Here is a 25,933-nt window from a genome sequence, read left to right as displayed (position 1 = left end):
TGCTTCATCACCGTTCTCCCGATCATTGCAACTCCACGAGATGAGAACTTGCATGGAGCCCCAGACTGAGGGAGGTAGACAGTTATTTTGTCTATTTATTCTTCTATTTGCGAATTACTGTATTGCACCAACTGTTGTCACCTTCAAACCAAGTTGCTTGGCAACAGTCTTGTAGCCCAGTCCAGCCTTGTGCAGGTCTTGTGTAGTTACATGGTGGCTACTTTGGAATCTGCTGAATTGATTGCTTCTGTCGACAGGTGTCTTTTGTACAGGTACTGTAACAAGCTGGGATTACAGGTAAAACCTCTTCCTTACAGCAGGTACTTCTAATCTCAGCTCGTAACATACAGTGAAGATACCAGGTTGATGGCTGGTTGATAGGGGGATCAAATACTTATTTTACTTATTTTACTCATTATAATGCACATCAATCTCTGACCCTTGTCTTCTGGGTTTCTGGGTGTTTTCCTGTTGTTATTCTGTCTCTCACAGCTACAATAAACCTACCATTAAAATTATGGACTGAACATTTCTTTCTCAGAGGGCAAACAGGCAAATTTAGCAGGGGATCAAATACTTTCCCCCCTCACTGTATGTAACTGTTTTAATTTTTTGTGTACTGTGTGGATAATAACAATTCTTATTATTTATACCCCGCCCATCTGGCTATGTTTCCTCAACCACTCTGGGCGGCTCTCAACAGAATATTAAAAATGTGATAACATATCAAACATTTAAAACTTTCCTAAAGATATGCATTGCAGAACATATGTATGTTTATTCTGTCCGATGTTCAAAACTGCCCTTTGGCCTTATATCAAAGGCCTGCAAATAAAAACAAATAACAAAAAATGAATGAATTAATGTTTGAGTTATAAGTGGGTCTCAGGTCAGGAAAAGTTGAACACAGCCAAAGTAGACAACTCTGAGCTAGAGGAATTCATTGTAAGGCAGCTTCCTAGATACCTCAAGTAAACATGAGTAGAATCAAGACTGCACAAAGACTTGATCTATATTTTTTTTTAAAGGAAAAACCACTCCCGCTAAGTACAGAAGCACACAGATACAGTAATCTCATTCTTAGACAACTGACACACACCGGTGCCTATGCAAAGCTCTCACATACTCATTCCAGAGAAAAAGGAAACGTACTCCCCCCCTCCCCAAACAGAGAGGTAGAAACCCACATCACACGCCCACTTCGGGAGGGGGCTCCTATGCCTTGTAACAGTGCAGCAGGCAAGCTTCCAACATGGAAACCCTCTCTCCCTCAAATTTTCCCCTCCTCCCCATCACCCAAGCTGATTGACGGCGCGCAATCGCCGGCGCGCCCTTTTCGAAACGCTTAGGTGCGTTCGAAAGCCGTTAAAAGACCAACCGAAATGGTTCCAAAGCACTTAAACGTTCACGGCCTCGCAGCCCCTGAGAAGTTTTGTTTGACGAAAAGGGAAGCAGACAGGCGGCAACCCCCCCCACCGCCCTCGAGAGATGCTCGCCTCCTGTGGGCCAGTGAGCGAAGAGGGTCGGAGCCCTACCTAATAAAAAAAATTAAAAACCCGCTCTTTACGCAATAAGCATCTCTCATCCCTCAGGTGTGTATGTGGTGGTAACAAGTACCGGGGCTAAAGCCTGGCCGCGAGATAAGACTCGCCCCCCCCCAGGCTTTTCCCCTCTCAGAGACCCGCCTGCCCGCAAGGCCGCAGGAGAGACCCGCCGCCCTCGCCGGACACTCACTTGGTCAGGGTCAGCAGCGCGTCCGTGAGCGCCGCCGGCGCAGCTGCGGGGTCTTCCAGGGTCTCCAGCAGGGGACGGAGGCTCCCGCTCGGGCAAGGCCCCGTCGTGGAGTCAGCGCCGCTCATGGCGCCGCCGGCAGCCTCTTCCTCGCCAGCTCCTCAAGAGGGGAAAGTGCGCTTCCCGCGCTCTTCGCCTTCTCTCGCTCTCCCGCGCGCGCGCTCACTCTCGCGCTCCCTCGCTCTCTCTCCTTTTCTCGCGGGCTAAGATGGCGAAGCGCGGGACTTCTCTAGCCGCGTCACTGTGTTTGTGCGGAAGAAGCGGAAGCTGGCCGCCCAATCACAGGGCGAGGAAGAGGCTCGGAGGAAGCCAGAGCGCCGAGCTAGTCGAGCAGGGCGCCGCGAGATCGAACCGCCGAGTTCATCCATCGGCCAGCTTCCCTCTGAAATGCATATGAAGACTTTCTCACCGCTCCTTTCATACTCAGTGCTGGGATGTGTAAAAACGGACCGGGTGGTTTCGTTTGCAGGGCCACGCCAGTGCCTTCTCTCTCTCTCTCTCGGTCTGATTATATCCCAAAGGTTGGCAATGCCCCCCCCCCAGTTAGTACTTCCTGCAATTTTTGAGCAGAAGGGAGGGGAAATTCTACAGAAAGAACTTTGGGGGGGGGGGTGCGAGGCTTAGGAGTTGCCCCTCTTGTTATTGCAAAAAAAGGGGGAGAGATTTATGATACCAGTAATGGTGGGATATTGGTATGGACAAATGTGCACTATTGCCCCAATGGAGAAATTAACAAAACAAATGAGATTACAGAAAACTCATTTTATATAAATCGGGTCTGCTTCATTATACCGGTCTCCCCCATCCACTTCTGTGAGTGGATGTCGTAGGTTAAAATCTCTTTCACACCTACAATATTATTTGGTACTATTTGTAATGAACATTTTAAAAGGATTGTCCATTAACAACAAGTATACAATGCATTAATCTCTGGACCGGCCTCTGTTTTGTATCTCACCCTTCATGTTTTTGTGCTGCTGCTTCTGAATATTTTGAGTATCCAAATTGAAATAAAAAAATTTTTTATTGAAGAATCACAGAGTTGATTCTTCTAAGTTTAGGTGCCCTGTGGAGACCACAATGGTCTGACTCAGGCCGTATACATACTGTTGTTTACTTGCCATCCAATACACTTCCATCGCTGATTTGGCAAGCAGTGTACCCACAACATTACCCACAATATGAATTTAGCCATAATGCATAATCTTGTATCCTGTGTTTATTGTGTGAAATACTATGTTTTGATGTGGTTTTTCCCCATACCAGCTCCACCAGTGTGGAGTAGTGTGGTGTAGTGGTTAAGAGCGGTAGTCTCGTAATCTGGTGAACCGGTTTCGCTTCTCCGCTCCTCCACATGCAGCTGCTGAGTGACCTTGGGCTAGTCACACTTCTTTGAAGTCTCTCAGCCCCACTCACCTCACAGAGTGTTTGTTGTGGGGGAGGAAGGGAAAGGAGAATGTTAGCCGCTTTGAGACTCCTTAAAGGGAGTGAAAGGCGGGATATCAAATCCAAACTCCTCTTCTTCTAAGTTCAGTGGGACATTCCCAGTTAAGTGTGTATAGGGTTTTAAGTTGGATTTAGAATTCAAGTGTAGATGTAATATGGATTTAGCTAAGATTAAAGTTCAGTTTAAAACTGAATTCTTGATTTATCCAAACTTAAAGTGGGTCAGACTTCTGCGCTCCCAAGGGTAACTCAAGTGACCTTTAATTATCTTTAGTACTATACTCATAAAGGAGCCAAAGGATCTTTCATGCCCTCAAATCACCTCTAATTGTAGTCTTGGGCATTGTATAGCAGCAGAATCATTTGGTTGAGCTGCATGATGTTTGTTAGGCTAAGCATGCACACTTTTTTTGAAGTAAAGAGAAACATGATAGTCTTTCTATCAACTAACCTGGATATTAATTTGAGGCAGTATTTTAGAGTATAGTGGTACCTCGGGTTACAAGACGCTTCAGGTTACAGATGCTTTAGGTTACAGACTCCGCTAACCCAAGGTTAAAATTCTTAACCTTGGGTTAAGAACTTTGCACCAGCTGCAGAGGCCAGGCAAGCTTAAAAGCAAACCTTACCCCACAAGCCTTAATTAAGTACTTGTATCCACATGATCTTAAATAAATAAAAGTTAAGCCATGGCCACGTTATAGAAGGGCACATTGACAAGCCTCAGGTTCATGTGATTGCTCTTCGATGCAGTGATGAGATGTTTGGAAGCTTTCTCTTGTTTTTACTACCATAGGTAATATTAGCTGTGATACACTGAAAAGTTGGGTAGGCATTACGTTTTTGAAAGCTTCAGGTCCTTTGCATAATTGTGTGTCTGTGGGGATTCTGAACTTCTAGAACATAAATAAGCCCAGCACTTATTAATACCAGATTGTTTGCAAGGTTGCAGCTGTAACTGCTAGGCTGGCAGAGGCATACAAAATAACCTGTGCCTATTTGTGATCCTAGGCACTGAAATCTGTGAGTAGGGCTGCAGTTCTGTTTCCCTCTATGCAACATCAATCACCAGAGGAACTAGGAATAGAGGGGATTCACTGAGACCACTAGATGGCAGAGATTAGTAGTAGCGTCCATCTAGATTCCGTTCTTGTAGCAGGATGGCAGAGGGTCAAATCACAGGCTACATGAGAATATCCTTGTATTTAATCTCCAGTGGCAGTTCTTTCCAATGAAAAGCAGCTCAGCAAAAGAGGCAATTTGGACTGGAAAAATGATGTGGGTAGGACCGAGTGTTTAACCTTTTTTCCCATCTGCTTTTCTACGGCAACTCCCCTTCCCAGCTGCTCTTCTCCCTGCCGCTGCCGAGATACAGATGTGCGTTTATTCTTTGATATATTATTGTGCAACTCCATAACTTCTACTTTGCCCATCCCATTAAGTAGCCTTTGTACCACTGATGAAGGAGATTACTTCTCGCAGTTTTAAGTTCTTGGCAGGAATACAAAAAGTTGCCTTATACGAGGGCTGCCACATTTAAAAAGTGAAAATCTGGACGCAAAAGTTGTTGAGATTTTTTTTGGAAATATCAAGGGGAAGAAAATGAAGTTTTTGAGCTATTTTTGAGGAAATTCGGCAAAATCGACAATTCTGACATGGGTTGCCATGTCTGGGAAATTCCAGACATATGGCAGCCCTACCTTAGACTGACCATGGGCTCATCTAGCTCAGAATCATCAATATTGACAGTTGCCTAAGATTTCAGACGGGTCTTTCCTTGGCCTTTTCAGACAGATGCCAAGGATTGGCATTATGTGTGTGAAGCATAGGCCACTATCCAACTGCTGTGTCTCATCAGCGCATGGATTTACATGTGTATTCCACAACCTCCCCAAATCAGCTCCACAGCGTTGGAAAAAACCCTAGAACAGATTTTTGTTGGTGTATTGCCAAACTTGAAACGAGCCTTGAAGTATGGCCTTGAAGCGCATCCTTGAGGCATGTCTAAAACTTCTGGTTAGCAACAAGATTTCTTCCCAGTAACAGGTGTTCTTATCAGGGCATGTTTGGAGGAGGAGATACACGGTGGAATTTGAGGCAGTCAGTGTTGGTCAGTCTGTCTGCCAGAATTTGTGAAAGTCTGATTTGAGGAGGGTGCAGCGGAGAGTTCCATTGCACATTTGTAAATCCTTGCACTGATGGGACACATTAGTTGGATGCTGCCCTTATAGATTCTACCACTGAGCTATGACTTTTCAGCTTCCAGAAGACTGGTTTTTAATTATCTATTCTGAGGCCTTTGCTGAGTCCCATTCTTGACTTTCCTGAACCAGAACCTGTAGTTTTGTTGGCCGGTTCACAGACATCACTGACAATTTAATCTGGTTTGATTGTTTCATCTTCCACATAATCTGTGAATATTACAGTAGTCTGTAATCTGAGTTCAGTGGCATTCTACTGATTGCAAAGGAACTTGTAAACCTGAAAATGGAGTCAGGATTCCACCATCATATTAATTAAGTAAATAAATTGTCTTAATTTTAAATTTAATTTGGAAACAGAGTGACCTCCCCCCCCAACAAAGGGAAAAACATGGCTCTTGAAGTTTGATAAATATATATTTAGAAATCTCAATAATACATCAAATGTAGTACAATGATTATAGGGTCTATGAGTAAATATTTCTTCATCGTTTTGGCTCAAGGAAATGATCACTGTAATTCAAAGTGGCTATCACTGAGCAGCTGTGAAGCAGGAAGGGGACTTATTTGCACACAATTGCATGGCCCCTTGGAACTTTAGCTAAAAACTTGAAACAAAAACAACAGGCTTATTAACCCATTTATGGTGACAGGTAGAGAAGCAGATAAAGTCAAGGGAGGAATCACATGATGGTGGGAAGCATCAGTCCAAAGGGGTGTGTATTACTGAGGTTGTATCCATCACTGAAGATCAGCAAAAAAGAGAGATCACATTGGGAGGAGGTAACAGGAAATTATGGAGAATAGGATCCACTGGGAGGAACATCAAGTAGGTGCTTGGGGATGGGGGAATGTCTTTAATAAACATCCAAGGCAAATTCTTCTTTCATGTCAATGTTCTTTTATACAATGCCAAATCTTCCAGCTAAGTAATTTTTGTTGTCTTGGGTAGTTGTATTTTTCCCATCACTCTTTTTGGGTGTATCTAAAGCAATGTATTTAATCTGAAAGCCTCCTGCCGTTACTGAAGCATCGGACAAAAACTTCAGTGTCATTACATTACCTAGGACGAGAAACAGAGAAAGAGAAAAATTACTTCTATTGAGGAAACACCTACCCCCCCCAATAAAACATCAAATAATTTTTGAATTTCTCATTCTTTCTGCCAAAACACATGGTAGCATTTTTCTCTTAAGTGCACTCAGAAACACTGTGAAAGATAAATGCCACTCAGCATGTGAGTAGGACAGGAATGGGAAACCTGTTGTCTTTGTGATGTTATTGGACTTCCAACTCCCATGAGTCCCAAAGGCCAGGGAAGATGGGATTTTTAGTCCATCAACATCTATTAGGCCACAGGTTCTCCATTCCTGCCTTAGGAAGTAATGCAGAGGTTTATAATACTTCAGCCATTCTGCATCTGTGAATTGGCCTTTGTGACGACCTCTCTGGATGGAACGTTCTGTTGTGCAGTACTTCTTAAGAGTCTGAGAAGTAACTGTTATTGTCTTAGTCCATGGTTGTGTGGAGGTGTGCATGTGTATAATATTACCTGTGCTGATTACATTTTCTGGAAGTTCGTCTCCACAATACCTGAAAAACATGACAGTTGATTTACTGGTTAAATATAGGCAAGCCAAAATTCAGTAACTCACTTGCTGCAGTGGCTACCTAAACTTTTGCCAGACCGATATCAGCTTGAACTTACACTGGGTGATCTACCGTGAAGGATGCCACCGTTATGATGTGTAGAAGACATCAGCTAAGATAATCACACAGAAGTAACTCATATGCCACAACAATGGTAATTTGCAAAGTGGCTGAAGTCCTCAATTGATTTTGGATACTTCTCAACAGATTTGTCATGTTTGGCACAAATGGGAACCTTTTCAGGGACTGGGAGGTTTTCAGGGACGTGAAGGAACGAAAAGGCCAGTGGCCTATACACATAACTTTGCTTCTTTTGAATGTATTAACCATGACGATAATCTCCCCTTGCCATGCACAATTCTGTTTGCATGGTTGATAGAAAACTGGTTATCTGAAATATCAACATTCTATTAACTGAAGCTAATTGATTGACGATTGCATGCTTTTAGTCAAATTGCGTCAGCTGGGAGGGCTGATAAGGAGATCGGGGCAAGCATGGAGTAGGGTTTTAGACCTGTTTCCCCATGCTGTGGTCCTGGGACAAATCACTCATCTGAATCTGGTATTATTTTGTATTAAGAGGAAATCCCCCATTGATGGAAAGTCCAAGAATTTCACTTGAATGACAGGCAAGAGACCACAAATGAGCTGAGATGAGTTTTCTCTGCTCTAATATTTTGGAGGAATTGCAGAATGGGTGGGGATTGACTGGGAATTGCAACATACTTCCAATGAATGAGTTTGGAAGGATTCCTGGATTGGATCTAAAAGGGCGAGAAACCAAGGAGTGGGGGGAAGTTGGAAAAAGTGTGTGGTTATTAACACTTCTTAGTTTGCTGTTTGTGTAAATAAATGATGTTATTGTTCAGAACCTCTGAGACTGGGTGGGATAAACATATCCAAATAATAGATGTGTGTCGTATCTACATCGTATGTTTATAGCATGTGGCTTTCCCCCAGCAAAACTTGGGAAGTTTAGTTTACTTTTCAGAGAGCTACAATTCCAGGCACCTCTAACAAATTATAATTACCAGGATGGGAAGCCATGTGGTTTAAATGAGCATAAAATGTGGTGGTAGTCTTTTTATTTCCTGGATGAAGTTTCCATGCCCCTGTATGGTGTAATATGTTAAGAAAGATGTGGGAATTCTTTTACCTGCCGACAAAACCATTTACGTCATCATAGCTGTCGTATATTTCTAAGTAATCAGCCATGCACGCTGTATCGTCTTCAAGATCAAAGTCGAGAAACTGAATTTGAATCCGTTGGCCGTATTTCACCCTTATATGCCAATAACAAGTTTGATCGTTTTCATATTCCTTTGGGTAGCCAGGGGTTTTAAAGATGTGCTTTGAATCTGTGAAGATTCCACCGCAGGCTTTTCCTAGGAGAGAAATAAAACAAGAGGGAATTTGCTTTTTGAATTGGGCTGTCACAATGTCAGAGAAGACTTGCGGCGAGACACAGGTAACCAAAATTAATACTGGCACCTGCCATCACTGTAATGTGCCACATCCATATAATCATATTGTACTGTGTTTCTAGTATTTAAGGGAGAATACTCACCAGGGTACAAAAACAAGGATATAAAGAGTACTGCTCTACTAGACTCGGAGCCAGCAGGGAGCCCCAACTTTGAGCTTTCATTTTTTTTAATGAAGAAGAAAGTCTGTAGCCCCTTTAGAATGAAAGTTTAGTTGCAGAGTGGTTTATAACAACGCTACAGTGTTTCCCCACAGTATTAGACACTCGTTGCAGGTTGGGTTGGGTTGAAGCTGAAAGAGTAAGTCCTGGGAATTGTAGTTTGTGCTTTTTACATGTGTGTTGAATGTGCTTTAAATGTATCAATTGTAGGCTAGAACAATGCTGCAATATTATCCATTGCTTTTATCCCCACAGTGGAAGTTTGGCTATTGCCTCAAAGTTGAATAATATCACTTACAAAGTATTCCCACCTCCCGAATGAAAGGAACAGATGTAAACCAGCCAAGGTCAACAACCTGGTTTGATAATGATGCTCACCACCCAAACAATACATTTGGAAAAGATCTAGCTTGCCTCTCAGAGGAGACAGCCAAACAGGAGGCACAGATAGGCTGACTAATCTGAATTCTAAGAATGAAGGTTGCCTCTCCCTCTTTTCCCTGACATGTTCAACATCTGTGAGGGTTCTCCTCCCCTGAGAGGTTACGCAGCTGCTTATTCACACAACTTTTTGTTTTGACTTCACATTGATAACTGCAGAGTGTGGTTTCCCCCACCATTTCTCAGAGAGTGCTAGTCACCATAGCGCTTCATGTACTAAACACGTGAACCTGGTTGCTGCAATGATGGCATTTACAAAATGGCAAAAGGAAATAAAGTGTTTCCTGCACCAGAAAACCATGCCGTTTTTTATGGTGAGCTATTATAGCATAAAATGCACTATGAAACATTCCAGCATTGTTAAAGGAAAAGCAATATAATTGGGTTTAAGACTGCATTTACTGTATTTATAGGCACGTGAATGCATGTTCATTTAAAAAACAAACAATCATTTTGGAATCTTCTTCTGACACTACCAGGCAAGCATCTTCCACATGTTCCCCAAACCCAAACCACTTAAATTTCAGCACACCGTCTCCAATGGTATAATTCAGCTGACATAATTTGACCTTGTTACTCATAAGATTAAAACAATAAATAAAAGTAAGTAGCACAGAACAATAAAGCTTTATCCTTGATACTGTTTTTCTTTTTTACTGCCCCTTTGTCATCATTTCATTCTCAAGAAATGCTTTTCAGGGGCGAAGAAGAGCAGGCAACAGATCTAGACTTTGCGCTTGTCCACATTTCCACTTGTCTTGTGCATAGAAAGCATGAGTCTAAGTCTGAGCAGTTTTCCCCCTTGCCTCACTCCTTTTTTTTCTGAATTTGATAGTGTTTATTATACAAACCATTAGAAGTAAATTTGCACAGCTGTTAATTATGGAAAGTGGCATCAAGTCTGGCACTGCCATACTGTGTAACACAGTTTAAGATAGTAGAATAAGGCATTATTCCATTTAAAGGCATGAAGGGGTTTATTGCATTCCATATTTTTCCTTCAGCTCTTCCACTTTTTAAATATATGCTTTCATTGCATCTTCTTTGGACATTCCTTTCAAGGAATTCCAGGCATCCCACTTGGCCTTGCCTTTGAAATCAAGCATCCCATGACGGTCTGTATTTACATCTCCAACTGTGGCCTGCTTGTAATGGCTGTAGATATCCAGCACTTCTTGATCTGTTGGTTGGGTCTTCAGCTTCTTGACTTCTGCAGCTGTTGCAAATTCTGCCTATGCCATGGTTGCAGAAGAGCGCAGCGATCCCCTCCCGATGCAACAAAAGGCTGAACTGTGCCCATTGCAGTCTCTTGTCCCAGAGTCTCTCTGCCTCACTCCTTTCTCAGAGAAAACCTGCTTTTTAGGGCTAAATTGGAGCAAATGCGAATCCATTAAAAAAGAAGTTTGCTCTGACTGAGCACCAAAGAGCGGTTTCCCCAGTGGGACAAGAGGAAGTGTCAATAAGCCCCTCAGCAAAAGTACTCAGTCTCTGTACTCAGCCTGAGGCCAAATAACAGAAGCAATTACAGGAAAAGCAGGGAGTCCCTCAGGCCTGTTTGGGAGGCTAGCCAGAAAGCATTGGGCTTCCCTGAAAATCAAGCATAGGGCTATGTCAGTCGTTTTAGAGTTGACACCACTGCCTGCAGAAAACAAGGCCTTGGCAAGAGCAGAGAAGTAAGCCTGGACGTTGCTGGACTCTGGGACTGATGCTGCCTGGGGACTTGCCCTGCCTGCGCAAGCAGATGTTTTCCTCATAATTCCTTTTCAAGAAGTAAATTTGGCAAATGAAGAGATGTTCACAAAGATTTCAGAGGTCTCCAGGATGCTGTCATCGATAGGAAACTGCACAAAGTCTGCCCTGAGCTTTTGGAAGGGAAAGGAGTGGTCAAAGCAGCAGATTAGTGATGCAGATTTAATTGGCACCTTGTACCTCGTTTTAACTTGTACCTTGTTTTAAATCCTACTTTATTTCTGTGCCAGCTAGGTGACTTTTAGTGAGCCATTGTTTGTTGGAGAACAATATCATCCCCAATATGGAGCTGCTGCTGAAATGTGTAGGGTCCCTGACCATGTGACAACACCACACTGTATATTTTCCATCCATTTCCCCATATCATTCGTAGCTTCTAGCAAGACATACCATCATGATCTCTCAATAGGCGGGCAAGTGATCCAACAAGATACATGGGACAACTCAACATGGAATGTCATTTTTGGCAGTAGACCCTTGTTGTGGATCTTTTTTTCTTATTTATTTCCTGCTTAATTACTGAAGTTTAATTCCTGAATAACATGATGTTCCATCCTTAGTGTGCAACCACTCAGAACTGTATGATTAGACACTCTGGCACAAAATCCCTATGCTAGCTGGTCTTCAAGGTACTATCCACTGAACTTTTAATTTTGTTTGAAAGTTAATTTTATTTTGATTTTAAATGTGATTTCAAATTGTATTTTAAACTAATCATTTGATTTTGTGTTTTTAATGTATTATATGTTTGGTGTTAGCCGCCCTGAGCCTAGTCTCGGCTGGGGAGAGCGGGGTATAAATAAAATTGATGATGATGATGATTACTGGGAAAGTTGTTGCCCAGAAGTGTCCTTATCTTCAGTTACCTTTATTTGCAAAATAAAAACAACAATTTGCCTCTTAGAATTTCAGGGAGGCTGAATTAAGAACTAGAAGGTATGTATGTCAATGAAAAGTTGGGTATTGAACAGATATTTCCATCCATTTGTCCCTATAGACGAACCCTGGGGGAAAAGGGAAATTTATCAACCACAGCCCTGAATATAAGAAGCTTAAATCCACAAATCTCTGGGTACTTGTTTTTCTTCTAATCAGAACAGTTATGCTAACCAGAGGGGAAGGAAAACCCTGCTGACTTGGAAAAGAAGCAGGTGATTTAGGGCGGCTCCCCACTCCATAAAATACCGCCAGCGGATTATGAAATAGGTGCTACATTGCTATGGAGTTCCTTGGATTATGTAATACGTAATGAGGCCCACTAGAAAGGAGCAATCAAGTACTGGCTCTGGAATTTCTCTTGAGAGTATTAAAAAGCACACAGATTTGCAATCACATGCACACAAAAGCTTATACCCAGAACAAACTTAGTTAGTCTCTAAGGTGCTACTGGACAATTATTATTTTCTTATTTTGACTACGAAAATGTTGTTTGTTGCACACTCACCATTAGGGTTGAAGCAGTAAGCATCCCACTTCTCGCTCCTGTTGAGCCGAAAGCCGTAGTCCACAATCCCAGTCTTTCCAAAGCCACAGTTGCTTCCAGGTTTGACAATGGGATAGCCAACTCTTCCTTTCGCTAACCAGCCAGCCGCACACATATGAAACCCTGGGGGATGGAAGGACATGTCATGTACGCCCAGTGCTGGCTTAAGATGGAAACACTGTACTTCAGATTAATGACCTTTTATTCTTGTTGCCAAAAATGTAATTGACACACAGTTCGTTTAAATTGAATTAAGCCATGCAAGCGAAACAATTTCCACCCTGGACACATAAAATGCTGCGTGTATGCTTCATTTGTTTATTTTATTAGAAAATGTGTCATCTTTTTTAACAATGGAAAGAGCTGTTTTCACTTTAAACTAATAAACAACAATTGGATGCAGATGCTTACTAGATCTTAGTCTTAGAACTGCTTTTTAAAGATGTCGGACTAGTGCAAGTCACGGAGTTACCGAAATTTGGGCATTCACTCTCTAAGGCAGTTGCTTCTGATGCATCTCTGTTGCCTGGCATTATCTTCAGGTTAATATCACTCATCACACTAGTGCAAATAGAAGCCCGTGGATGTAGAGATGTAGAGAAAAACAGCCTATTACCACCTTGCTTAAGACTACCTTAGTGCTGACAAGTCTGGGAGAGTTTCAGCTCTATGAAATAAGCATCTCAGCCTAAAATTGAGAGGTTGACATGTCCCAGGTGTGTCCTGAGAGCTAGAAAATTGTAATACAACTTAGAATGATAACTTTCTAGGTGGAGGAGTTAGCAAAAGAGTCAGAAGTGTGTGATAGGACCATTTATCACACACTGTACTCATTTATCAAATGGTCTGGCAATTAATCATTTTGGTTGCTTGCTTTGTTGCCAGATTGCATCTTTCTAGGCCTCTTCACATGCTGTGTGGGGTTGTGCACATTTCATTTCATTGAAGCCATTTATATTAATTGATTCTTGAGCTCACACATCAGTTGTGTTGAATAGCAGTTCCAACAATTATCCCTTTTATTCCATTCCTGTACCTATTAACTTGGGAGCAAGTTCCATGGGACTCAATGGGGCTTATTTCAGAGTAGACATTGTATAGGATCGTGCTGCACATACCTTTCCCACTTAGATGTAAGTCCCATTGAATTAGCTATGACCTACAGCCAAGTAGCACATTGGGGATAGTGGGCAGCCTTGATATACAGTGGTACCTCAGGTTAAGAACTTAATTTGTTCTGGAGGTCCGTTCTTAACCTGAAACTGTTCTTAACCTGAAGCACCATTTTAGCTAATGGGGCCTCCTGCTGCCGCCGCGCTGCCACCACACGATTTCTGTTTTCATCCTGAAGCAAAGTTCTTAACCCAAGGTACTATTTCTGGGTAGCAGAGTCTGTAACCTGAAGCGTATTTAACCCGAGGTACCACTGTAATGGAGATTAATAAAACCAAACTGATTTCAATCCATGTCCATAGGGTTCTTAAACTTTCATCCTCAGTACTACTTGCATGTCAATTTCTGTAACAAATAGCATTGTTCGTACAGATGTGTTTTTAACAGAAAAGGAAACAGATGAGTGAACTGAAATTAGACTCAATCATTGAACAATCAACAGTGTGGACAGTTTGTGTGAACATCAAAGGACAAAACGCACTCTGGGCAGCTTTCCCCCCATCTCTTGCCTTCTAGATGTTTTGGACTAAAACTCCTATCAGCCACAGTCAGCACAGGAATGCCACAGTAGGAAGTTTCCTCACTAAAAGCCCAGTGCTTTTATGTCGCTCTTCTTCACTTTGGGGGACTTTGTGGCATGCAGGAGAATTCCTGCTGGACCAGACTGCCAAATGATCGCATATATTGCATGCTCATACCTATTTTCCTTGCAGCCTCCAGCTGCTGGTATGTGGCTAGATGTCCTCCTTCATACTGACACACTGCTTTTGCTTCTGCATATGTGAGCTGGTATTTTCCAGACCTTGCTTCTCTATGGTACACTCCAGCTGCTCGTTCTGTGAAGCCAAAGCAACAAACGGTGATCTTTTTCTTTTCTTTTTAAAACAAAGGAAACAAAGTTTTGAGGAATCTAGCAGGTGTCCTACTCTTCACAGCCGCCGACAGTTTAGCCCAGGATGCTGTTCCTTGTAATGCAAACATGAGCAATCTATCAAATCTCCTCTGGGTGTCAGTGAGGGAATTCTGCCATTGCTCTTCTGACAGCAAGTAACATTAATTTTAGCGTCCACAGATGACTTTAGGGCACATGCACATTATGTACAGAAACTAGCTTCAAGCCTGACATAGCTTTTAATCAAAGAGCCTTGGGGACTGTAGATTGAGAAGGGGCTAGGGATTCCTTAAAATTTTAATCCTCAGCAACATATCTCTCTCTCTCTCTCTCTCTCTCTCTCTCTCTCTCTCTCTCTCTCTCTCTCACACACACACACACACACACACACACACATTTATGACTCCAAAATTTGCTTGGGGGGAGCCAATAACAGTTAAATTGAATGCAAACAAGTCTCAAGCTACTTTAAAATTGAAATTAGGCTGGCAACTAAATTCTCAAAGTTAAATACTTTACTGCTGAGTTCCTGGATCTTTTGGGTCTTCCTCACTTATCCTACTGGTCATGCCTATGGCTGTCTACCTATTCATCCATGCTTAAGTTCCCAGTTCATCCTTTCCTCCCATGCCTACCCTTTACTAAGATTTGGCCTCTCAGTCACAATGTGTCCCTACCATCCACGTTTTATGCCCAGTCAGGTCCCAGATGCAATGCCTAAACCAGGGGTGGAGAACCTGTGGTCCTTCCAAATTCCACCAGCTTCGGCCGGCAAAAATAGAGGATTATGACAGCAGGAGTCCAACACTATCTGGAGGGTCCCAGGTTCCTCATCCCTGGCCTAAACTGTGGTTTGGCATTATTTGAATGAGTCTTCAAGGAGCTTTAGGACAGAATGTTCCTTCCTCCACAGTGATTCCTTCCTCTCTTTTCTGATTTGAGGTAAACCATTCTTTGCCACACTGTTTAAACTGGGCAACTCTGGTTTGTACTTGTTCTGCAAAACAGGATCGGCCACCAGGTTTTGTTCATGATTTCTAACCAACAGGCCACATCACACCAATATTTATTTGTTATCTCTACTATTTCATCTCTGCTGCTTGCGGCGGTTGCAGGAACAAATTGTAAGATGCCAAAGTGCAAGTTCTACAGCTATTAGAGGAAATGGTTACAGAAAGACAAACTGGTAACAAAATTATGAATGCCTGGGCTAATCTGTTGAAAGAAATTCAAAACAGCCAGCTCGGAATGGCTTAAATACCCATAGATTTGGGATGATCAAACATCTGAATAATGGCGTACTTCTATGGAAGCTGGCTTGGAAAATTAATCAGAACTTGTTCCCAAATGAGGCATGCATAGGACTGTAGCCCAAGTAGAATAGGGATTTGGGACATTTGCAGTCAGCGTAATAATGAGAGTTTCACAACTTGAAACCAACATCTTTTTTAAAAAAATCTATTGGATGTTATTGTTGCATATAAAAATGTGTTGTCACAAAAAAAAAGCAGGTAACAGAGGGGGGCTGAAAGGGAGGCAACTAAACAGTATCCAGCAACTTTGATTTAATGAAGGCCTTTGGCACTGAATTGTCACTGTTGAGTAATTTTGCCAACACTGATTCACCCCACGAACACTGATTATAATATTAGTACAGGACAAGTCCCCTGCCTAGACCCCCAAAAGACTAGATGATGTGGTATGAAAAACCTTTTTCTTTTCTTTTTTTTTGGCAGAAAGGTCAGGTTATTATATTCCCCCCATCTTCTTAAGTTCTTCCAACTTGGCTAACGACAACAAATTTCAGCAAATGTTTATTGCAACAAATATTCCTGAGCCAACGAATCAACGAAACTGGAAGTGGGGGATGTGATTTTTCCTGGCAGCGAGAATCATAAGCTCCATGTATTCAAAAAATGAACAGGCAGGTTCCAGTATGCCCCATACCTCTCCTGTGCTTAAGGAAAATTCATTCGATTCACTTATGTATGAATTGAATACTTAAAGCTAGGAATAACACAGTGCATTTGCGAATAGAAGAACCTTGGGGTTTTGTCACTTTTGCTGGCCAGTATTTTACTCATGGCAGCCAAGGACAGAGATTTCTCTACTCCTGCTGGATGAATGAGTTTGTGCCAGGTTTGCCCTACGTTGCGCGCGCACACACACGCGCATGTGATGCTGTTTGCCACCCCCCAACCTACTTCCCAGGGCACATGCCCCTTTTCATCCCTTGTCATAGTGAGCTCCTGGGACAGCAACTGTAATCTTCCCCACAACAAAGGACCTGCAATAGCTGTCCTAGTTGGAGGAAGAAATCCCTGTTAATTAGCAACTACAGCTAGATATATAGTTGTTGTTGAAGAGTTGTTATTTCACAAGAGAGACATTTGCCTGATGTCGTTTGGCTACCTACAGCAGTAAACCGCTGCTGGTCCTCCCAGGAGACCAAATGTGCCTGGAAAGGCCCATCAGTGTCACGCTGCTCTCTTGGAACAGCGCAGGGAATGAAATAATAATTCAGCATAAAACACAGATAAACAAAACAAAGCAACAAGACAAGAGCCCCTGGTACACAACTGGTATGAAACACCCTGCGAGAATAGGAGATGGTAGAAAAGAAAGTCAGTTAACAAAAATAGTCGCATGGCAAAGATGTGAATATACATCATGTAATCTAGTAGAAAAGCTTATTAAAAGCTCAAAAGTATTGCTAGGAAGGCAGTGATAATTAGGGGGAAATGATTGCTTTCCACATTTAATTTCTTTGGGCAAGTTACTGGATGCAACACAGGGTATTTTTATTAGTATGTTCTTGTGGGTATTGTTATAATAATATTTTATTGGTGTATCATTGTTCAAAAGTCAACAAGAGAATGTAGGTTTTTCAATCTTAAAACCAAACCAAACCAAAAATTATATATTTTAGAATGAACAAGCTGTTCCTGATAGTTTTCTTTGGGATTTTATTTGCAGTTGCTACAGAAACTACAGCAGTCAGTCTTTCTGACCTGCTCCTGTGGGTGGTCTAGATCTATTGAGAGTAATCAGAAACTTCCATCTCTCTTGCTCTCTTGTAAAAATCATTTTATTGGTATGGACAGGCTTTCAGCATCTGTACTCCACCTTCTCTCCTCAGTTTTTGAATTAAAAATCCACTGTATATACCAGAAATGGTTAAGCCGTGTCCCTCCAGATGTTGTTGGACTCCAATTCCCACCGGCTCTACTGAAAGACCAGCAACTTTTTGTTCCTTGAAATCTTTCCATTCCAGATGGTCATTACAATAACTCTGTAACCGAGAAAGTGCCTGAGTTTGCTTTTCCTCTCATTCCCACCCATCTCCTTTCCTTTTGTGCCATGCTTTTTTAGATTATAAACTTGGGGGCAGGGGCTGTCTTATTATTAATATTTGCAAACTCCTTGAGGTGTTATTTTTAGTTGAAGAGTAGGATTAAGATGTTTTGAATAAATAAAAAGCCACAACCAGTGGTCACCGTTCCCAATTAAAGAGAACGAGGGTGGTGTTCAATGGTGAGTTTTGTCAACTCTTTTTCTAGAAAAATAGCACTGCCCTTGCTGTATATGATGGGGACTTTTTTTAAAACATAATTTTTATTAAATTTTATACTTTGTCACATACCAACGAAATCATAACATCGACCCCCCCCACTCCCTGGCTTTCATAGGTATACCCTTTCGTCTTAGCATTCCTATCTCACCCGATTTACCTTCTTTTTATCCTTAAAGAAATTTACTTCCATATTTGTAAACCAGTTCCACATATCAACATTACAAAATATTTTAAGTAAGACCTGCAAACGTTTTCAAATGTTTTCATTGTTCTTTCATATATTGTATAAATATACTCCAGTCCTTTTCAAACAGCTCATCATGCTGTTTTCGGATCTTCCCTGTCAGCTTTGACAGTTCTGCCTATTCATTCATTTTAGTCTGCCATTCTTCCAAAGTTGGAAGTTCCTGCTGCTTCCATTTCTGTGCTAAAAGTGTCCTTGCAGCCGTAGTAGCATACATAAATATAGTTATGTCTTTTAAAAGGAATTTCTCCTCCTATTATACCCAGTAAAAACGCCTCTGGTTTTTTAATAAAAGTATGTTTTAAAGACCTTTTCCAGTTCATCATGTCCCAGAAGGCTTTAGTCTTAGTACAAGTCCATATGATGGGGACTTTGCATGCTGTGCTGATGCTCCATTTTTCTCTTCTTCCTCTGCCCTAGTGGTTAAGAGCGGTAGACTTGTAATCTGGTGAACCGGGTTCGCATTTCCGCTCCTCCACATGCAGCTGCTGGGTGACCTTGGGCTAGTCACACTTCTTTGAAGTCTCTCAGCCCCACTCACCTCACAGAGTGTTTGTTGTGGGGGAGGAAGGGAAAGGAGAATGTTAGCTGCTTTGAGACTCCTTAGGGTAGTGATAAAGCGGGATATCAAATCCAAACTCCTCCTCCTCCCTACTGAGTAATTGATATCAAATCCAAACTCCTCCTCTTCCTCCTCCTCCCTAGTAAATGCACGCAACAGTCTCTGCTTCTTTTCATCTCATTTCTCTAAATATTCTGAGCCACACTTGACCCCTTTGAAAGCTGCCTAAGGACTCATAGGCCAGTTTCATTTCATGAGCATCCTTAGCTCATCAATATAGACCAGTTTCTATAACTACCCAGAGAGGTGCAGACATTGTAATGGCGGTGGACCCTTCATTGGAGATCTTCAAGCAGAAGTTGTATGACCATCTGTCATGGATGCTTTAGCTGAGATCCTTGCATTGTCCTCTAGAATCCTTTCTATGATTTTTTGACTGTACCATGGAGTTGAGGTGCATGCATTTGCATTGGAGAAATGAGGGGATTAATGCTGACACCAAAAAGCAGGAATTCCCCCAGCTGGATGCTTTTATAATAGCTGTAAAAAAGCTGTCCCCTCAAATGGCAGAGGGCTCAGGAAATAATTATCCCTGGGAGTCCTGGACGAAACTCTTCTCAAATGTTCCATGCAGATCGCAAGCCCATCTGTGCACTTAGAAATATTTATGCTTGCAGGAGGGAGGGCTGTGTAAACGAATTAAGGCTTGGACATTGAGTTTTTCCACAACAGAAATTTAAACCCTTATTCTATCAGGGGCACCAGAGGTGGGTAGCTCAGAAACACCACCACTGCCTCACAGCTTAAATTGGGATAACATACAAAAACTGCTTGCAAAAATGTGTTTATCGGGAGAAATTCACACTAAACTGAATTTCCATGCAGAAATGTGGAGCCCAGCCAGGCAGTCCACCAGCCCTTGCTGTTGGGCATGGAAGGACAAGTGGGAGACCAGGCAGGCAGGCAGGCAGGCAGGCACTGCACTGGCCTTTCTTGTGCTTGCTGTGAGCAAGGCCTGCCTGGGAGCCCAGTGCTGAAGGGGAGCCTTTCCGCCATGCAGGCCCTGCAGTACCCACTGCTGCCACTGCTACCTCCCAAGTTAAGGTGCTGGCCTCACATTCACCTTTGGTCAGTTTCCATTGGGCGCATCCCATGTGGGGCAGTGTGAGGACATGCTTCTCTTTGGGGCAGGGGGAGGCAGCTCAGAGAACAGGGGCGGTGGCGGCAGCTGCCCAGAGGACTCCCAAGGAGAGGGGAGAGGAGATGAGGCTGAGGGAACACTCCAAAAGGGAGAGCATTTGAAAAAGGGTGAGAGGCTGCCAGTGACATAACTGGGCTCCTGAGCCCCACAGGGGTGCCGCAGAAAGAATGCCGTTGGTCAAGGGAGCTATGGACTCAAAAAGGTTGAAAACCTCTGTGTCAAGGGATTTATATGCTCATAGTAATATATTGAACTTGGCCGGTGTTATGTACTGAAGTTCTCACCCTGGGCCAGCAGGGGGATACTGTAGATAGTTATGCAAATGAAGGATCGAAAGTGACATTCAGTGATTGGATAGTTTGTATGCAAATGAAGGATCGAAAGTGACATTCAGTGATTGGATAGTTTTAGAAAGTTAATACAGTAACGAGGTTCTGGAGCTCTATATAAGCAGGCTGACTGAGCATTTCAGCCTAGAAGCAAATGGGACAACCAGTGCAGATCCCTGAGCAGCTTTAAATGTATGGTGTGGATGTCACCACAGGAAAAAGAATGTGTTAACCCCAGCTAAAATATAGTGCAGTTTGACTTTAAAGAAAATGCTCATTTTTCACACAATGCAAGTGCTACCCTCAAGGAAGATGTCTGACTCTTGCAAGACAAAGAAATAGGAACTTTGCCTCCCTGCAGTGCCAAACCTAAGTGCAGCACAAAGTTTCATTGTGACCGTGGTTGACAGCATGGTAAAGCCCCACATGCCTTGTTCTCAATTAACACATCTCTTCCTCAGTGCCTGTAATTAAATAAAGCTGGAGTCGCCAATGCGGTACCCAACAGATGTTTTGGACCACAGCTCCCTGCATCCCACTGACCATTCCATCACATAGGCTGAGGCTGATGGAAACTGTAAGCTAAAACATCTGGAGGGTGGCACCATGTTGGCCACCCCTGAAATAAAGAGTAAACTGCAATGTGAATTCACAACCAGCATCGTGTGTAGTTAAGGCCTCTATATTGGTTTGTGCGCTGGGAATGTATTGTTTCACTCAAGTATTTTATTGCGCCTTCCTCATCCCCCCACCACATTTACAATTCATGAGTAAGATACTCTGACATTCAGGATTTTTCTGCACTCCTCTGACTATATTTCCATCGCATATTAGGCGAGGTGTGCTGACTTAAAAACACAGGGCATCTCTCGTGATCCATATTCTGAGCCCTTAAGACACCCTGGTCTATAGTCTGAGCTTTCCCCCTCTCCAAGTACTGACACAGGCACACAGGGAACTATCCTGCAAGTACTCTGTTCCTGCTAGTTCCCCCACAGTAGTGTGCACTGACGTTCAGCTTCCAACGCTGCATATTGATTTCATTGGGGTTTCAGCACGTCTTTGTTCCTTTGCATACTACCCAGTATCGTTAGGACCTAGGTATTACTCTACTAGTGGTTCTGAAAGGGCTAGCTAATTTTATGTTAGGCAGCCATACACCATAAATAATCAAAAGTTGGTTAGGATAAAAGCAAATGTCACTTCCTGACATCCTGGAGAGCTGCCACCCATCAATGTAGGCAGGGGTTGGGGAACCTATGGCCCTTCTGTTTTCATTGGGACTACAGATCCCATCATCCCTGGCCAGTGGGCATGGGAGTTGGAGTCCAACAATATTTGGAAGGCTACAGAGTCCTCATTCCTGGTGTACACAGTCCTGAGCTAGATGGAGCAGTGTTCTAACAGGTAGGTCAAAGATAGTTTAAATATGATCTCTGTGCCTTAAGTCCATAATCCACCCACATGTCATGTCATGCATGTATTTCTGGGAAGTGGTTTCCAGAAAGTCCAAATGTGCTTCTTAGAATGGTCTTAATCAGGAATGGATAGCGTTCCACTGAAATGCAAGTAACGGAAAGGCTTAATGATCTGCTCTTTAACAAAAACCCCAAAGGGCAAAGAATGGATCTGTCGTGGTCTTGGGTTGTAACACTTAGTGCTCTTTCTTGATCATAAGCTCCTTTGACCTGAGCTGGGCTGAGCGCCGCGCTGGCAACTTCTAAACATACCCAGGTCATGTATCTGAATGTGTTTTCCACCCCCTCAGACATCACATTTGAAGCACACAGTGTAATACTTGAACCAGCCTCGTAGTTTGACCTTCCTTCACCTTAGCCTGGGGGGTGGGTGGGCAGACATTTCTTGTAGAACAGCTGTGTTTAAATGGACAAGACTGCCCGAGTTTAAATGACCTTTGTATGGCAGCCTTTTGTAGTAATATCTTGGCCACATGAGACTTTTTCTAGGGTTTCTATGTTAGCTGCCAGAGAATTTACCCAGCAGTGTGCTTCATGGCTAAGAATGCAGCCCTGAGGTCACTTTTGGGGCAGCATTTTATTTTGTGGCAAAAAGGATTTCTGCATTGCAGGGGGTTGGACTAGATGACCCTTGGGGGTCTCTGCAATTCTATTATTCTATGCCAGTATAAAGTGGAACTAGATGTTATAGAAGACACAGAGCTATTATTGACAATACTCCACCCCCCCCCCTTGTCAAGTTTTCTCCATCCCAATTCTCTATCCATTTCTGGTTCTGCCAAGAGAGACCATTACTGAGATACTGATCAGGCTCCAGTCTTTATTTTCCTAAGTAAAATTCAGCTGTTCCGAAATAAGAGGGAAGGCAGGAGGATGCTAGAGTACGGCATAAGAAAGTCAAAAGAGAGCAGGAAAAAAACAGGAGAACAAAAATGGGATACAGAGAATGGGGAAGTACAGTACAACTGCTCGGAAATGGTTTTTAAAACCACTTCTTTCACAATGTATATTTCCCAAAATATCTGTATATGAAGCATCAAGGAATTTCATATATGTACAAGGCAAAGGCTGATATGTATCTTGCACAGCTGTTTCTGTTTAGTTCTCTCTTGCTCTTGCTCTCTCTCTCACACACATTCTCTAGAGGTTTAGCTTTCCATTCATCTCAAGCTTTCAGATAATATCATTCTCCCAGCTCATATTTCTAGGCATTCTTTTTCACAAATGAAATGTCTGCACCACTTTTTTAAAAAGCAAAATAAAGGACATTAAGCCAAAACAATGCAAATGAATTCTTGTTCGGCTGCAGCAAGATGCTGTCTTTAAATCAATGGGACGTGACAACTGAAGCAGCGATTTGGAAAATGTTGTGGGTATCCCTGAAGCCAAGGCTTTGCAAATGGAAACAAATGGACAAACAAAACGAATAAATGAAAAACCTCTTACCTAGCCAGATAGAGTTATGTAGAACTCCGTCCTTGAACCCCCAGCCAGCAGCTGTATCCCACAGCAAGGCAAAGAGAAAAATCAACACAATCATATCTTCTGTTAAGAGTATTTTACAGTCACTGTTGAAGCGGGTCTGGAAAGACTCCTTCTAGCAGCTGCTGGCTTTCTAGTGGAACATCTGGCTGCCAGATCTTATATAGTGTTTTCATCTCTGAGGTCAGCAAGCCTGCTCCAATTGAACATGCTGTAGTATTGCTCACACATTAAAACTTCCCTGACTTTTTTGTAAGTCTGACTCATTTTACGTTTCCCTTACATGAGTCTCCAAAGTCTACAGAATCCAAGTAAAGGTTTAATTCCTCATTTGCCAAAGCAAACATATTATTTTCGAACAGTTAAATATCTCTTTTCTTTTTTTTTTGGAACCTCCTTCTTTTGACACTGAAATGGCAATCTGCTTCACACAATTTTGCTCTTTTTACTGTATTTTTTTTAACCTGTTAACTATCTTCTTTCCCTCCCATAACCATCGTCACTTATTTTGATACTCAGACAGCAAGCTGCTCTACACAATTTTGCCTTTGTAAAAGCATAACAACTGAATCCTTTGCAGGATAATTTGACTGTAGGTTCTGTCTGTCGCTTTCATGGAGTGGAAAAGCTTCTAACCCTGACTAGAGAACCAGAGTGAGAACTTCGCTGCTCCGGCCCACCATCCAGGTTCCTCTTGCTTGGCGCCCCCTGATAGGACAGTTAAAACATTTGGTTTGATGGGCTTTCCACCATACAATGCAGCTGGTCTGGGGCACTTAAAATGGCCAGCCGCTGGGACATGACTCCTCGCTGCACCTAGAATGGAGGGCATGCCCCACGCTGACTGTAGGGTAAGTGGCCATTTTGGAATAACCAAGATGTAGGAATCTACACCTATTGCTTTCATTTTTAGGCACTTTCAGTTCACTAATTTTAGGATAATAAATTCATTTTTTAACCCCACTAACTTCAAGTTAGAAAGAGATACAAAGCACACAATGAACTGAGGGAGTTCCTCCATGGCTTTTGTGTTCCAACATGCCTCTTTTATAATCAGAGTTTCTAACGTAAGGCACAGCTATAATACTCTTCCAACCAAAAGTTGACAATATTGGCTATGGAGACCCACTGTGGGCTTTATGCCTGCACATGGAAGGATTTCTCACAGGGCAGAAGCCTCTAAGTCTCTTGTCCTCAGCACTCTCCAAAAGCCACACCCCTAACCTGGCCCATCCCTCTCACCAGCCCTGCTCTGTGCCCTCATTTGCGAGTGCCTTTTGAACTGTTTTGAACTGTGTTTTAATGCTTCTTGTGTATGTCTCAAGCAAGATGAAAAGCTTAAAAGCTCTTTTTGAGCCAAATATGTGCGGGGTTACCCAGCACAAAAGTTGCTTTTAAACTCTCCGGCTTGCTTGCCAGGCAAGGCCTGAGACAGCCCTAGAAGGCTCTGCGGGGCTCTTGTGAGATCTTGTGGGACCATCCACGTTTCCGCAGGTTCTTGTGTAAGTATCCCTAGCCTTCCAAAGCTGGCCTGCTGGGTGGGCCTTGCTTCCCAATCAAAGCAGAGACCTTAAAGGCTCCTATCATGCCAGGCAACTCAAGCAAAACCAGCGCAAAAAGAGCTTTTACCCTCTGCACTTTGCTTGCTAGTCAAGTCCTTCTCAGCACACCAGTTCTGGGGTGCTGAGGAAGCTCTCTTCCCCAGCTCACCCACTAGTGACGGGGTGGCTCCAAGGGTTAGACTAAACATGGAACCCTTGGCTCCAAACCACTGCATGACATGTGGGATTACTGTACGTAACTACAGTGAAGAACACACATACAGCGCCTCTAGTTGTGGGGTGTAAAGTTCATCTTGCCTTCCCCCAACCCTGCCCTCGTCCCATCTGAGTCATGGTATGACAGATGTCTACTGCTCCTCTCTTGTGGCTTCTGGGAGAGTTGTTGCCTCAGCAGCTGTTTTTGTGGTAGGTGGGTCTAGGGAAGGGAAGTGAACAGAAGTTGGCATAGAAACATCTCTTCTACCACCACCCTTCCCACCCTCTGAAATATTCTTACAGATGTGAAGGTGGAGTCCGTTTCATTGATTGCACAAGGGACTTCAGAAGACCATTTATGCAATATCCCTGGGAGAGTGTTAAGGCAATGTAGGAAAACAATTTAGAATGTAGTGACTTGGCCTAACTTGACATAACATGGTAACAAGAACAACAAAAACAATGTAAATCAAAGCCAAGGAGCTCAGATTCTGTCTCTGTGTTCCTTGCCCTTTGGGTGTGTTGAAGGAGCAAAAGGCAGGCGCAAACAATTACAGTGGTACCTCCGGTTGTGGACGGGATCCGTTCCAGAGCTCCAGTTGGATCCCGAGGTTTCTGCAACTGGAGGGACCGCTTCCGCGCATGCGCGCAGCATGGTAGAGCACTTCTGCGCATGCACGCATGGCAAAACCCGGAAAAATACGTCCAGGTTTGCTGCGTACATATCCTGAAGGATACGTAACCAGAGGTGACTGTAAGTAGAGGTACCACTGTATTACCATTAATTATCACCATTGCTATTATTATTTCCCTGTACAGAGAACTTCTGGTTAAG

General features: G+C 42.9%; 2 protein-coding genes and 1 pseudogene across 4 annotated transcripts in view; all 3 read right to left on the bottom strand.

Moving 5' to 3' along the window:
• RIF1 (replication timing regulatory factor 1) overlaps window positions 1–2,005 on the bottom strand; it is a 33,122-nt gene extending 31,117 nt beyond the window's left edge. Inside the window, exon 1 of one of the 2 annotated variants that reach the window (XM_081928205.1) lies at window positions 1,735–2,005. In XM_081928205.1, the coding sequence (XP_081784331.1) occupies window positions 1,735–1,859 (125 nt within the window). In that variant the 5' untranslated portion in view covers window positions 1,860–2,005. The remainder of the gene's footprint in view (window positions 1–1,734) is intronic. The other variant, XM_081928204.1, reaches the window with a different exon arrangement.
• A 3,831-nt stretch (window positions 2,006–5,836) lies between these two features.
• TNFAIP6 (TNF alpha induced protein 6) lies at window positions 5,837–23,486 on the bottom strand. Its single transcript, XM_081882701.1, has 6 exons — window positions 23,306–23,486; window positions 14,278–14,415; window positions 12,368–12,529; window positions 8,245–8,473; window positions 6,991–7,031; window positions 5,837–6,501 (listed from the first exon to the last, which is right to left on the bottom strand). Exons 1-6 carry the CDS (start codon window positions 23,397–23,399, stop codon window positions 6,341–6,343), a joined length of 825 nt encoding a protein of 274 aa, XP_081738827.1. The 5' UTR covers window positions 23,400–23,486; the 3' UTR covers window positions 5,837–6,340.
• On the bottom strand, window positions 10,151–11,319 carry LOC309378477 (acyl-CoA-binding protein pseudogene; annotated as a pseudogene). Its single transcript has 2 exons — window positions 11,314–11,319; window positions 10,151–10,406 (listed from the first exon to the last, which is right to left on the bottom strand). The product of its transcript is annotated as an acyl-CoA-binding protein pseudogene (transcript).
• Window positions 23,487–25,933: the final 2,447 nt, after the last annotated feature.

This window comes from Podarcis melisellensis, assembly GCF_964234715.1.
Source record: "Podarcis melisellensis genome assembly, chromosome: 1".
Lineage (NCBI taxonomy): Eukaryota > Metazoa > Chordata > Lepidosauria > Squamata > Lacertidae > Podarcis > Podarcis melisellensis.
This window is presented reverse-complemented; position numbering and strand designations above follow the sequence as displayed.

Bases quoted from the DNA above. Each gene is read 5' to 3' on its own strand.
- TNFAIP6 (XM_081882701.1), bottom strand. From the start codon at position 23,399: ATGATTGTGTTGATTTTTCTCTTTGCCTTGCTGTGGGATACAGCTGCT. The intron at 12,530-14,277 runs GTATGAGCATGC...TCCATCCCCCAG, and splicing joins GGAGGCTGCAAGGAAAATAG to GGTTTCATATGTGTGCGGCT. The intron at 7,032-8,244 runs GTAAAAGAATTC...CATGTTTTTCAG, and splicing joins GTAAATGGTTTTGTCGGCAG to GTATTGTGGAGACGAACTTC.